The 15481-nt window shown below is 46.4% G+C and overlaps 1 protein-coding gene across 1 annotated transcript in view; it reads left to right on the forward strand.

The window, feature by feature from the left end:
• The window catches only part of LAMA2 (laminin subunit alpha 2), a 1492466-nt gene that overhangs the window by 1225302 nt on the left and 251683 nt on the right, over positions 1 to 15481 (forward strand). Inside the window, 1 exon segment of the mRNA XM_029596813.1 lies at positions 8788 to 8904. Coding sequence (XP_029452673.1) covers positions 8788 to 8904 — 117 coding nt within the window.

A 15481-nucleotide genomic window follows, 5' to 3' on the forward strand; every position in this document is an offset into this window, starting at 1 on the left:
GGGGGGGGAGGATGGTGAAGTCTGAGACAGCTCCCTCCCTGCATTACTAGTGAGAGGCTGGCTTCACAGACAGGGGGGAGCTGCCTGACCCTCACTCCTGACTTCCCCCATGTCCCAGCTAGTGAATGGTGTGTGGGTGAGGGGGGGGGGGGATGGTGAAGTCTGAGACAGCTCCCTCCCTGCATTACTAGTGAGAGGCTGGCTTCGCAGACAGGGGGGAGCTGCCTGACCCTCACTCCTGACTTCCCCCATGTCCCAGCTAGTGAATGGTGTGTGGGTGAGGGGGGGGGGGGAGGATGGTGAAGTCTGAGACAGCTCCCTCCCTGCATTACTAGTGAGAGGCTGGCTTCACAGACAGGGGGGGAGCTGCCTGACCCTCACTCCTGACTTCCCCCATGTCCCAGCTAGTGAATGGTGTGTGGGTGAGGGGGGGGGGGGAGGATGGTGAAATCTGAGACAGCTCCCTCCCTGCATTACTAGTGAGAGGCTGGCTTCACAGACAGGGGGGAGCTGCCTGTCCCTCACTCCTGACTTCCCCCATGTCCCAGCTAGTGAATGGTGTGTGGGTGAGGGGGGGGGGTGGATGGTGAAGTCTGAGACAGCTCCCTCCCTGCATTACTAGTGAGAGGCTGGCTTCACAGACAGGGGGGAGCTGCCTGACCCTCACTCCTGACTTCCCCCATGTCCCAGCTAGTGAATGGTGTGTGGGTGAGGGGGGGGGGGAGGATGGTGAAGTCTGAGACAGCTCCCTCCCTGCATTACTAGTGAGAGGCTGGCTTCGCAGACAGGGGGGAGCTGCCTGACCCTCACTTCTGACTTCCCCCATGTCCCAGCTAGTGAATGGTGTGTGGGTGAGGGGGGGGGGGAGGATGGTGAAGTCTGAGACAGCTCCCTCCCTGCATTACTAGTGAGAGGCTGGCTTCACAGACAGGGGGGAGCTGCCTGTCCCTCACTCCTGACTCCCCCATGTCCCAGCTAGTGAATGGTGTGTGGGTGAGGGGGGGGGGGGGGTGGATGGTGAAGTCTGAGACAGCTCCCTCCCTGCATTACTAGTGAGAGGCTGGCTTCACAGACAGGGGGGAGCTGCCTGACCCTCACTCCTGACTTCCCCCATGTCCCAGCTAGTGAATGGTGTGTGGGTAAGGGGGGGGGGGGGAGGATGGTGAAGTCTGAGACAGCTCCCTCCCTGCATTACTAGTGAGAGGCTGGCTTCACAGACAGGGGGGAGCTGCCTGACCCTCACTCCTCCGGGGTATTGTGATCTTCCTGCACACAGTGCCCTATCCCTGATACCAGGGGTGTTGTGATCTTCCTGCATGCAGTGCCCTATCCCTATTAATACCAGGAGTGTTGTGATCTTCCTGCATGCAGTGCCCTATCCCTATTAATACCAGGAGTGTTGTGATCTTCCTGCATGCAGTGCCCTATCCCTGATATCGGGATGTGTGCAAGAAGATCACAACACCCCCGGTATCAGGAATAGGGCACTGTGTGCAGGAAGATCACAACACCCCCAGTATCAGGAATAGGGCACTGTGTGCAGGAAGATCACAACACCCCTGGTATTAGGGATAGGGCACTGTGTGCAGGAAGATCACAACACTCCTGGTATTAATAGGGATAGGGCACTGTGTGCAGGAAGATCACAATACCCCTGGTATCAGGGTTAGGGCACAAGTTCTAGTCACATTGACTGATCACATTACTTGTTTTGTCAAGCTACCAACTGTTTCCATTTCCCATCCCCCATATACTGTCAGTAGGAAACTTGGTAACATGAATAAATAAGAGGGCAGCCAATAGGAATACATATTCATTCCTAAACTGACCTTAACTGACCTGAAAAGTGTCAAATTGTATCATTTTCAGTTAGTGCGCACTAACTCCCAGTTAGTGCGCACTAACTCCCGTTAGTGCGCACTAACTCGAGTTAGTGCGCACTAATCGGAAAAAACGATTTTTAACGATTTTTTAACTAAAAAATCGTGCCTAAGACGATTTTCTTGCCCTGCCACACGATTTCTATCGTTAAGACGATATGGAAAACGATTCACATCCCTAACAAGTATATAAATCCTCCTTTTGACTCCAGACCAATTAATCCACTTCTTTAGACACAGTGAAATCAAGGACTTTGAAGCTATCTCCCCTTTTACAACTCTTTACCTCTGGTCCTCTTCATCTCTATATCCTTCCTTGGGATTCCACCTGAACTCTAGTTATGCTCCTCACTTAGGGGCCAATGTAATAATCTGTGGTAGACCTGCCACAGGTTTGTATGCGTGGAATTATACACACTTTCCTGTGCTAATCTTACAACTATATGTAATTAGGACAGAAAAAACACATACCCAAACCTGTTCAAAAAGCTGTGCCTGGTTTAAAGCAAGTCCATGCTAATACCATGCAAAGGAGGCAATTAACTATTAATGGGCAATTCAGAGAACCATGCTGGCATTAGTGCTGGGTTTTTTGTAAGCGGGTTTTATAACGCCTAGCTCAAGGCAGGCGTTAAGTGTAAGCACCTGTCTGGAGGTCGAAAAATTAAGTAGCAGAAGCCAGAAGAGAGGTCGAAGAGGGAACAGGCACATGTCAAAAATGCTGAATGCTTTTGTAGCCCCTTCCAAATCTCTGCTGCGTTTCCTTCGCTTACCAGCATCCACCATTATAGCTCCCATGCATCGCTGACAAATCATGAAGGGGGTTAGACATTGTTCCACCCACATTCAGTCCCACTCCCAGACCACTAACTCACTAGAGTCTTATGAAAGGGGAAGGCTTTCAACCGGGTCATCACATTAATACGGGTTTATGCACGGTTTATTGCATAGGGCCTTCAGCAGGTTTTATTGTGCATATCTGCGCGGATATTTGTTTTATGCAGATTTTCTGCGCATAGCTCATTTGTAAGCCGTCCCCTTATTAGATCCCATGGAGGTGCCTTCTTTTGCCGCGTGCGCTAAACAAAAATATGCCCAACTAGCGATGATTTCACTGCGGGTCTTATTACATCAGCCCTAGTGCGTAAGAGCTCCACTCTTGAGCCTCAACACAAATCAAAGCAGAAAACTAGAGGAACAAGAGCCAAAGTAGCTCTTGATTTTCATAGAAATGTATTCCTTGAAAGATACCTCTCTCTGAGGAGTATCTTATTATTGGTACACTCCTACTCTTTGGCTGAGACAATTAGCAAGGGGCCTTTTATGATAACCCTTATAGTAAAATATAAAACCTACAACTATTGTCTAACTGTTTGCCTCTATACCGATATATACCTCTAACTGAGGTATATATCGGTAGTAGGGATGTGCAGAGCAAAATTTTATGTTCATATTTTTTATGTCCGAAAGGGGGTCCCACTTGCGGCCAATATGGACATAAAAAAAATCCAATGAGTTGGGTATATGTACATATGTGCAAAAAAAAAAATTAAACCCCCTCACCCTCCTTAATCCCCCCCCCAGACTTACCACAACTCCCTGGTGATCGAGCGAGGAGTGAGGACGTCATTTCTGCAATCCTTGGCGAGAAGCATGTGACGTCGGTGGCACGTCGAGTGACGCGGCGTCACGTGATTCCCGGCTCGTTCGCGCCGGACGGCTCGTTCGGCCCAAAAAGAACTTTTGGCCAGCTTGGGGGGGCCTCCTGACCCCCCCAAGCTGGCCAAAAGTTCTTTTTGGGCCGAACGAGCCGTCCGGCGCGAACGAGCCGGGAATCACGTGGCGCCGCGTCACTCAGACGCGACGTCACGTGATTCCCGGCAAGTTCGCGCCGGACGGCTCGTTCGGCCCAAAAAGAACTTTTGGCCAGCTTGGGGGGGCCTCCTGACCCCCTCAAGCTGGCCAAAAGTTCTTTTTGGGCCGAACGAGCCGTCCGGCGCGAACTTGCCGGGAATCACGTGACGTCGGCGTCACGTGATTCCCGGCTTGTTCGCGCCGAACGAGCCGTCCGGCGCGAACTTGCCGGGAATCACGTGACGTCGCGTCTGAGTGACGCGGCGCCACGTGATTCCCGGCTCGTTCGCGCCGGACGGCTCGTTCGGCCCAAAAAGAACTTTTGGCCAGCTTGGGGGGGTCAGGAGGCCCCCCCAAGCTGGCCAAAAGTTCTTTTTGGGCCGAACGAGCCGTCCGGCGCGAACGAGCCGGGAATCACGTGACGCCGGCGTCACTCGACGTGCCGCCGACGTCACATGCTTCTCGCCAAGGATTGCAGAAATGGCGTCCTCACTCCTCGCTCCATCACCAGGGAGTTGTGGTAAGTCGGGGGGGGGGGATTTAAGGAGGGTGAGGGGGTTTATATTTTTATTTTGGCTCAACAATCGCGATTTCCCACATATCGAACATATCTATGTTCGATATGTGGGAAATCCGATCGTTTATGTCGAATCAATTTTTTAAGTAAAAAAAAAATATGAGTTGCGTTTTACTAATGCGGTCAATCCGAATGCACACCCCTAATCGGTAGCACATTTTATTTATTACAGTTGATATTCTGTCTTTTCCTAAGGCAGATTACAATCTATTTTATAATTAAAACTACCAATACAGTCACTTCACAGTTTAGAATCAGCACAGGTACATTGAACACAAAGGTGGGTATAGCCACAGATATATTAGAGAAACAAGGTAGATTAAAATGATCATCTGGGCTCTATCAGAAGATGTGATAAATCAGGAGTCTGTCTGATAGATTGGAGAGCAGGGTGTACATGTTTATATTATAGTCAGGTATAGTCAGCATTCTAATCGTTTTAATGCAACAGAATTCATTCTTTTTGTATGGGTAAAAAAAAGGGATTGAATTTTATCTGTTATTCGCAATGGATTTGATCTTCAGAAAAAGTTTCCTCTCTTTAAAGTTTATTTGTACCTACTGTATAAAATAGCAAGGAAAGAGAAAGACAGGTGGCGATAGATTAGGTGGATATTCATGTACAAATTATATCTGGTTTGAAACAATGTCCATCAGTATGTGCAAACCCCACAACTATTATCTCTGTGCTCATGATACTTATAGCTCAATAATGGAGCATGCTACTATTCTATCACCATGAGGTCTGAAAAGTTCAACAAAGCATATAATTTAAGAATATTATTTGGTTCTCATCACTGATTGACTGTGAAGGTTTTGACATTGGTGGGGCACAATGACTTAGCAAGGACAGTTCAGATTAGCTTTTATCAGAGTCACCGTCTCTGGCATCTCGACTGGCGTGAGATAAGAATGTTAAATTATGAAAATTTGAGGACAGCAATTTCTTCTTAAAATTAAATACATCTGGAACTGAAAGCAAATGGTTGAAATTTGATAAGATAATATGAATGACTTACATTAGAGGGTACTTTAAATCCCTTCACTTTATCCTCCTAGAATAAAGCATGCCTGCATTTGATAAGAATAGGGTTCAAAGGCAAAACCTCCTGCTGCTGTTAGTTTTCAACAGGGCTTTTTTTACCTGCCAATATGTAGTACTGGCAACTTTCTCCCCCCCTTCTATGGCCCCTGGGAAATGGCAGGAGGGGAGGGGCTGTGTTAGAGAGCAGTCTAGTTCTTTGATCTGCTCCATCCTCAGCTAGGGTTGCCAATTTGCTCCAAATATTCAGGACAGGTTGATCCAGTCCTGGTTTTACCCCATTGCATGCTGAGACTTATTCTGATTTCTCTATTGCATTCCCTAATAAAGAAAGTCTATAAGTACCTGCATGCAGGTAAATAAAACCAGGATTGGATCAACCTGTCCTGAAAATCTGGAGTCAGTTGGCAACCCTAGCCTCAGCCCCTCCCCTCCTGTTCCCTGTATGCTGCCTGGGAGAGAATAGGCAGGAGAAGGAAGCAGAAGGGATTTTCTACAGAGGGAGATTCTGGCATATGTTATTCCTGCTCCAGCTCCTCCCTTCCTATCTGGCATATGTTATTCCTGCTCCAGCCCCTCCCTTCCTATCATTTCCCTTCATCCTGAAGGTGTTGCCTTTTGCCTGGGGATAGGAGAGAAGACGCTGGAGCAGAAATAGCAGTAGGCCTTCAGGTCCCCATGCTTCTGGGATTCAGGACTCAGCTGCCATCTGAAATGGGGCAAGGGATGAAGACTGCAAGGGGGATGAGATGAGAAGGGGATGAATGCCTGGATGGCATGAGAGAGAATGAATGTTTGGTGGGGGGGGGGGGGGGGGATGAAATAAGAGAGAGGAAGAGGCACCAGAGTAGGGGGCAGGGGTTAATATAGAGAAAAAAAAAAGCATGGGGATTGGAGAAGAAAGAGCGGAAGACACGTGTGTGTGTGTGTGTGTGTGTGTGTGTGTGTGTGTGTATCTGTCTGTCTTTTGGGAGGAGAAAAAGAAGCTCTAATGGGGGAGGGAGAGAATATAGAAAAGCAGTAGTGATATCTCTGTCTTCAACATCTGCTCCCTTCACCAGTGCTTTTTATCTCCCCCTTCCCCTCCAAAACTGGCACTTTTCTCCCTCTCTCCCCTCCAGGGGTAGATTGCAGGAAAATAGCCTGAGGGATATCTTTCTAAACCAGCCCCCAAGGGATATGACTCCCTCGTGTACTTTCTGTGCAGCACGTGCTTCAAAACTCTCCAAAGCACGCTAAGCTGACTCTTTAGGGGTACGTCATATGACTTGGTGCCTGGCAGAATTGAGCCAAAAATCTCCAACATACATTTTATATTTTTGCCTAAATAACTAAGAAGTAGACCGAGGCGAGCAGACTGAGGAGCAGTTCCTCTTCCATCCATGCAATCTGTTGGTCCCCACACAAGTTTGATTATAGAAAACAAATCATAAACACTCATGACTTAACTGAAAATCAGAAAGCGCCAGAAAAATTATTTGAAAAATTATTCCAGCATACAAAAAAGTTATTATATATTGTAAATACAAGAATGAGATTTGAAAAGTATTACAATAACAATCAAACTAAACAAAATAAAAATTTGAAATGCCTTCATAAAAATTCCACCATTAGCATGCAGAAATGTTGATAAAGCAGATGACCAGCAAATGAGGCAATCAAAACTTAAAAGTTTTGGTGTTTCCTGCTGTGAACGCAATAGCGTTTCCACAATGCTCCTTCAAAATTGCGAGTGACAACTCCTCATTAATGTCAACTGCTCTAGTTCTTCAGGAGTCCCCCCCAAGACTTGCCAAAAGTCCCTAGTGGTCCAGCAGGGGTCCTGGAGCAATCTCTTGCACTCGGGCTGTCGGCTGCCAGTATTCAAAATGGCGCTGATAGCCTTTGCCCTTACTATACCTAAATATAAATATACCTAGATATTTATACTTACCTCCTATATTATTACCCATTTTAGGCTTGTTTAACTTGTATTACATGTTTCTATCATTCATTGAATTACTTGTACTTGTTTTGTTCTATGGTCATTAGAATGTAAAGCTAGTTGCTGAATTATTGTTTATTGTAATCCGAGGTGATGTTTTCAACGTGCCGCGGTATATAAAAAATTTATAAATAAATAAATAAAATACTATGTCACAGGGGCTACCGGTGCCATTGGTCGACCCCTGTCACATGGTAGGAGCACAAGATGGCGCCGGCCATCCATTGCTCCTACCATGTGACAGGGGCCGACCAATGGCACCGGTAGCCCCTGTGACAAAGTAAGGGCAAAGGCTATTGGCACCATTTTGAATACCGGCAGCCGACGGCCCGAAAGCAGGAGATCGCTCCAGGACCCCCGCTGGACCACCCCCACTGGAAATGGCTTTAAAAATTACCCTCATTGTTATGCAGGAGATACCTATAGAACTCTCCTCTGCCTTCTGAAGACTTACAAGATCATTCACCAACCTACATCTTTCACCAGCGGACTTTTGGTAAGTCTTGGGGGGGTCAGGAGGGTGGGGGTTTTATTCGTTAGTGATACGTTGCATTCGTGGGGGTTCGCCATATGTTTCGGAACCCCACGAATGCAACAAATAGGGACCTGTACGTTGCAGATTGTGCACTCGTTCAAAACGAATGCACATCTCTAACTAGTATCACCCCCTCCAATGTGGGTTCCATTAGCAGTTGAAAGAATAATTCTCCCTACAGAGAATCCGGGATTCCTTCTTCTAGAAGATATCACAGCCAGAATATCCAAATCAACATCCTGCAGATTAAAATCATCTAGCAATAGCACCTCCCCTTTCATAGCAACTCTGTGAAAATCCTCCATTAAATCTTTGTCCATTTTTTCTGCCTGCTAAGAAATCGATCTATATACCAATATAGATGTATACTCCATTCCCTCTTTCCTGATTAACTTAGAGCCTCCACCTTACCTCGTAAGCCCTGCAGCTCTGTTGTTTTAATATTATTTTTATATGATCCTGTATCTGAGTATCATCTGCTTTCTTTATAGAAAAAAAGCACTGGGTTTGAACATGATACTGTTCCAGAGAGCTGAAAGATGTAGGTTGGTGAATGATCTTGTAAGTCTTCAGAAGGCAGAGGAGAGTTCTATAGGTATCTCCTGCATAACAATGAGGGTAATTTTTAAAGCCATTTCCAGTACAGAAGGGAAAAATGTTTTCAAAACAATGGAAGGAAAAAAAAACTTAGATAGATCCTGGTTGTGCCTCACCCTTCTTTGATTGGATCAGTGTCATTTTGTCATGGTCATCTCATGCCCTTTCTTGGTCCTCCTTCTAAACATCTCTCAAGGTCTTTCTAGGTGAGCCTTAGCCACTCATTCTCTAAAACAAAAAGGTTATCTTCAAGCAAGTACTACATTTTAGATTGACTTTGCTTCAGCCTGCTAAAATGTATTTGTTTATTTCTTGTAGGAAAAAAAGCAAGTTGTAGAAGGTGGCAGAAAAAACATTGAGGACACTCTAAATGAGGGCTTTAACATCCTGGCTGAGATCAACCATCTTGCTGATGAAATCAACTCAGGTGAAAATGTAAGTGCTCTGTGAACAGAAATATACCTTATGAAGTGAGGTAGCCATGGAGAGGGCATTTCTCAGAGGTATTTAGTTGGATTATTAAATGGTTATCCAGCTGGTGTAATGGATGGCTTTGTGCAGCTCAATCAGCAGCACTCTTCACATGCACATAAACACCAGGCCAATTTTTAGTAATAGGTAGAAGGAACTTACTAGCTGGTTATTTGGTTAGACCTCAGAAGACATAAGTGATATGAGAAAATTCTTTTTCACTCAACGCACAATAAAGCTCTGGAATTTGTTGCCAGAGGATGTGGTTAGTGCAGTTAGTGTAGCTGGGTTCAAAAAAGGTTTGGATAAGTTCTTGGAGGAGAAGTTCATTAATGGCCATTAATCAAGTTTACTTAGGGAATAGCCACTAGAGATGTGAATCGTGTGCCAGATCGTCTTAACGATCAGATTCGGCTGGGGGGGGGGGGGGAATCTGATCGTTAAGTTATGTGAATTGGAATCGTTTCCGATTCCAATTCACATCGCTAATTTTTTTTTTAGGGAGGCCCGCGCTGCTAAAAAAAAACAAAACCCACCCGACCCTTTAAATCGACCCCCCAAAACCTTTTAAAATTACCTGGTGGTCCAGGGGGGCCTCGGGAGGCATCGGGGAGAGATCCAGGGGGGCCTCGGGGAGAAGAGAGATCCAGGGGGGCCTCGGGGAGAGATTTCCCGTTCCCAGGCATCAGCTGTTCTAAAAAATAAAATGGCGCCGATGCCCCTTTGCCCTTACCATGTGACAGGGTATCCATGCCATTGGCCGGCCCCTGTCACATGGTAGGAGCACTGGATGGCCGGCGCCATCTTTAAAGATGGCGCCGGCCATCTTTACTCATCAGCCCCTATTATAGAGTATAGTATAATAGGGGCTGATGAGTAAAGATGGCCAGCGCCAGTGCTCCTACCATGTGACATGAGTAAAGATGGCCATCCAGTGCTCCTACCATGTGACAGGGGCCGGCCAATGGCACGGATACCCTGTCATATGGTAAGGGCAAAGGGGCATCGGCGCCATTTTTTTTTTAGAACAGCTGATGCCTGGGAACGGGAAATCTCTCCCCGAGGCCCCCCTGGATCTATCCTCTCCCCGAGGCCCCCCTGGACCACCAGGTAATTTTAAAAGGTTTTGGGGGGGTCGATTTAAAGGGTCGGGTGGGTTGTTTTTTTTAGCGGCGCGTGCCTCCCTAAAAAAAAAAGGGTTGGGAGGGTGGGGGAGGCTAAGGGGGGTCGATTTAAAGGGTCGGGTGGTTTTGTTTTTTTTATCGGGCCATTGGCGCCATTTTAATTATGGCGCCGATGGCCCGAGAGCGGGAGATCGTGCCGGGACCCCCCCACTGGACCACCAGGTAACAACATTTTGGGGGGGTTCGGGAGGGTGGGGGAGGGTAAGGAATTGGTTTTAAAGGATCAGGGTGGGTTTAGGAGTTGTTTGGTGTGCCGGTTTTCCCGCCCTCCCCCAAATAATTCCCGTGCCCTTTTTAACGATTCAATACAAATGCCCCTGATGATAAATTGGGGGCATTTGTATTGTATTGTGCACTCTAACAATTTAGAACGATTTTAAAATTATCTGACGATAATTTTAATCGTTCAAAAACGATTCACATCCCTAATAGCCACTGCTATTAATTGCATCAGTAACATGGGAACTTCTTAGTGTTTGGGTATTTACCAGGTTCTTGTGGCCTGGTTTGGCCTCTCTTGGAAACAGGATGCTGGGCTTGATGGACCCTTGGTCTGACCCAGCATGGCAATTTCTTATGTTCTTATGAAGTGACTTCAGATTATACAGAAAAGCACAAGTGATTGTATAGTGGATGTTTTAAAGATATAAAGCAACATAGCACACACAAGTGAAACAAATTGCACTACGTTTCCCCTATTAATCAAGCCACTGAAAAATGGCCAGGCAGCCTGCAAAAATACTGCATCCTGAGCTCCCTGAGTTATTTTCCCATCCGGCCACAGCTAAATGTAAGCTAGGTGGGGCTGGAAAAAACTCCATTCCTAGTGTTCGTAATGCTTAAGAATAAAAAAAAGTTAAATAACATATCTTACCTGGTCAGAAAGTCTCTGTTTAAGCTCTGGAATTCATTGCTGGAGGATGAGGTTAAGGCAGTTAGTGTAGCTGGGTGTAAAAAAGAGTTGGACAAGTTCCTGGAGGAGAAGTCTATAACCTAGTAGCTTAAAAAGTAGCCACTACTTATCACTGCATGATAGCTCATGGGATCTATTTACTGTTTGGGATCTTGCCAGGTACATGTCACCTGGATTGGCCACTACTGGAAACAGAATACTAGGCTTAATGGATCCTTGGTCTGATCCAGTATGGCAAATTTTTATCTTCTTATGTACTTAATGTCCTCTGATCCAGGCAGCTTGAGGAGGGAAGAGAGACAGAGCAGGGAAGAACAAGGGGGAAAGGAAATTTCCAACAAATTACTTGTGCTCAAAATTGACTTGAAACATCAAAATAATATGGTGCTTTCATCATTACAACCTTTACATTTTGAAACAGAACTGTGGAAAAGGTGTAAGGCCTTCTGCTCATGTTGTTCATGGAAATAAATTGATATGACAGCCTACCTCCCCTGCAGATTGCATATTGGAAGAATCCAGCAACCCCAGAGGCCACCCAAGTGTGAAATCCAGAACAGAACAGAACAGAACAAGAAAATTCACTGACAATTAGAAATAAGGAAAATTGTAGTAGAATACAGGCAAAGGAGACATATTTATTTATTTATTTATTTAATTTCTTTTACTATACCGACACTCAAGACCAGGTCTTATCGTACCGGTTTACATTAGAACAAGGGGAAAAATCAATTAACGTATAAGTGGAAAAGAGAAGTTACATTAAAACAGGGAGAGTAAAAACATGGATGTCGGAAGATAGGACAGAATTAAGTAATTGAACAATAAGTTAACAAAATTACAAACTATAAATTAACATAAAACAATAAATTAATAATACAAAAAACATGGATTATATATATATAACATATATTTCTCATACTATTTTATAGATCTGCCACACTTCATCACCCTGGTTGAAAATTTTCTCCCTTTAGGGGCAGTTAAAAGTATGCCCAAGTTTTCACAATGGGCCGGATTTTAAATGCCCTGCGTGCGTAAATCCGGCCAAATTTACGCGCGCAGGGCCCTCGCGAGCCAGCACGCCTATTTTGCATAGGCCGCCGGTGCAAGCACAGCCCCGGGACGCGCGTAAGTCCCGGGGCTTCATAAAAGGGGCGGGGAGGGGCATGTCTGGGGTCAGGGGCGGTTTGTGGCGGGACCGGGGGCGTGGCGCCAGCCCGGGGGCATGATCGAGGCTTCCGGACCAGCCCACGGGTCGGGTGATGGTGCGCACAGATTTACGTCTGCTTTCAGCAGGCGTAAATCTGCCAACAAAAGGTAGGGGGGGGTTTAGATAGGGCCGGGGGTGGGTTAGGTAGGGAAGGGAGGGGAAGGTGCGGGGGGTTGGAAAGAAAGTTCCCTCCGAGGCCGCTCCGATTTCGGAGCGGCCTCGGAGGGAACAGGGAAAGCTATTGGGGCTCCCCTTTTTGTCAAAGTTTCTAGAAACATTTGACTGGCCCTGAGAGGCCACTGAGCATGCCCAGCATGCCATGATATTCTCTGCCACAGGTGTCTCTCTTCAGTCTTCGCTTTTCCGCGCTGCCGTTCGCATTGCGGGACTACAGCCCTCGCGTTTCGCAATTCTTGTGACTGAAAAAGTAAATAGTTTTTCGTGATATTCTCTCTCATAGGAGCTCTCAAGCTCGCCGGCTGGTGAGTAATATTTTCATTCTCATATTCTTCTGAATTTTTTCCCTCACACTCGCATCCATCAACGGCCGTCGGTTCCAAAATGGCGATGGGATTCAAAAAGTGCCCCGTTTGCAATAGAAACATGTCGATAACTGATCCGCATTTGGAGTGTGTACTTTGCCTCAGAGAAAAACACGATGTCAGTACATGTCCCAAATGTGCAGAAATGACAGTAAAAGGACGGAAAGCCAGACAAAAGAAGATGGAGCATCTGTTTTCTCTTCAGCTAATTCCTTCTCCCTTGAAATCATTGAGGTCATCTCCAGCTGGAGCGACCAAAAAAGTTTTGCTTAAAAAACCGCGTCCGGATGGCTCCGGTGATCGCCCGTCCTCTCCATCCTCGGTACTATCGACAAAATCGGCAGAACACCAGAAATCCAAACATCGCCATCGACATCGACTTCCATCATCTTCTACATCGATGTCCCAGGATGAATCGATGCCAAAGCGGCCCAGACAGCAGGAAACACTGGCACCTTCCATGCCTGGGCCTTCGCCGTCACCGATGCCAACCACCTCATCAATGGACACCTCAGTACCGCCACCGTGTACATCATCGGTGATTTCACCAATTGTACAGCCTGAATTGTCTACATTAATAAGACAAGCGGTTCTACAAGCTCTACAAGAGCAAAATATTCCGACGATTCCGTTGATGCCGACATCCGTGTCGATGCCGACACCGTCCATGTCGATGCCAATGCCTCCAGCATCGATGCCGATAAATTTCACATCAATTCCGATGCCTCCAGCATCGATGCCAGTAATGATACCGATGCCGGTGGTACCACCGATGACGGCATCCTTGCCACCCAGGATTTCGACTGGTTTTATAACCACTACACCGAGGCTTGGAACACAATCCACATCACTTTTTGCACATATTCCACCATCGGTACCATATCCACTGACGACGACATTGACAGTATCCCCGCTACCATTGGGCCAACCTGCACTGGAACCTCCAGAAGTTCAAGATGAGGCCTTTTATCAACGCCTTTTACAAAGGTACCAAAATGTGATCGATAATTTACCACCTGTTAGGCCACATACTACGTCTTCAGATGTTTTCATCGATGACCCACAGCTTGGTCCTTCAGGACTCCAGCCCTCACCTAAACCAATGCCAAAATCACCTTACAGAGAAGATTCAGACTCCTGGGATGATGAACCCTCTCAATTTTCTTCAGAGGAGTTCATGTCTAACCCTTCTTCTCCTGATCGAAGAAAGAAGTCACCCCCAGAAGATCTTTCCTTCTCATTCATGCAAAGTATATCTGATTCAATTCCATTTAGACTTACAGCAGAGGAGGACACAAGAGCACAAACCCTTGAGGTGCTACAGTTTGTGGATCCACCCAAACAAGTACTGGCGGTCCCAGTACATGAGGTTTTACTAGATCTCCAAAAACGAATCTGGGAACATCCAGCTTCTACCCCTGCAGTGAATAAACATGTGGAGACGACTTACATAGTCCAACCAGCTCCAGGCTACCACAAACAGCAATTACCACACCAGTCTGTAGTGGTGGAATCAGCACAGAAAAAATCTAAACGTGTGCGCCCACACTCATCCATCCCACCAGGCAGGGAGCACAGATTCCTGGATACACTAGGTAAAAAGGTCTACCAGAGTTCCATGTTGAGCACCAAAATCTCTACGTATCAACTCTACATTACTCAATACCAGAGGAACCTCTGGAAGCAGATGGAAGAGTTCATAACCTCTTTACCCACCCAGTTCCAAGAACCTGCACAAGCTGTAGTAACAAAGGGACTGGAAGCAGGCAAACATGAGGTAAGAGCAGTCTATGATAATTTTGAGACTGCTTCCAGAACAGCAGCAGCTGGAATCACTGCTCGCAGATGGGCCTGGCTCAAAGCATCTGACCTCAGAACCGAGGTACAAGACAAACTTGTGGACCTGCCCTGTCTTGGTGACAATCTGTTTGGGGACAAAATTCAAGAAGCTGTACAACAGCTTAAGGACCACACTGAGACTCTACGTCAGCTGTCTCAAAACCCTCAAGAGCCTACAACTCAGTCTTCTCGTCGTCCTCCACGAAGAGATATGAGACGTTCCTATTACAGGCCACAAAGATACTACCCACACACTTCTAGGGGTAGATCCAGTAGACCTACACAACGCTCTCAAACCAGACAATCCAGGCCTGCTCGTCCACAACCTCCTGCACAAACAGGCCCTGCAACAGGCTTTTGAAACAAAGACCAGAGAATAGACCCAACCTTGCAATCCCAAGCCAAATCTACCAGTGGGAGGAAGAATATCTCAATTTTACATAAATTGGCAGAACATAACATCAGATCAGTGGGTACTTTCCATAGTATCTCGAGGATACCAACTAAATTTCACCTCAATTCCTCCAGAATTTCCACCAAAATCCTGCCCACAACAAAATTCTCAACTTCAACAATTACAAGCAGAATTATCCACCCTTCTGAGATCCAGGGCCATACAACCAGTCCCCCAGACACAGCAGGGCAGAGAATTCTACTCCCCATACTTCCTCATTCCAAAGAAAACCGGAGGCCTACGTCCCATCCTAGACCTCAGAAATCTCAACAAATTTCTAAAGAAAGAAAAGTTCAGGATGGTTTCTCTAGGCACCATGCTTCCACTTCTTCAAGCAGGAGATTGGCTTTGTTCTCTGGATCTTCAAGATGCTTATGCTCATATTCCAATATACCC

The sequence above is a fragment of the Rhinatrema bivittatum genome, chromosome 3 (assembly GCF_901001135.1).
Source record: "Rhinatrema bivittatum chromosome 3, aRhiBiv1.1, whole genome shotgun sequence".
NCBI lineage: Eukaryota > Metazoa > Chordata > Amphibia > Gymnophiona > Rhinatrematidae > Rhinatrema > Rhinatrema bivittatum.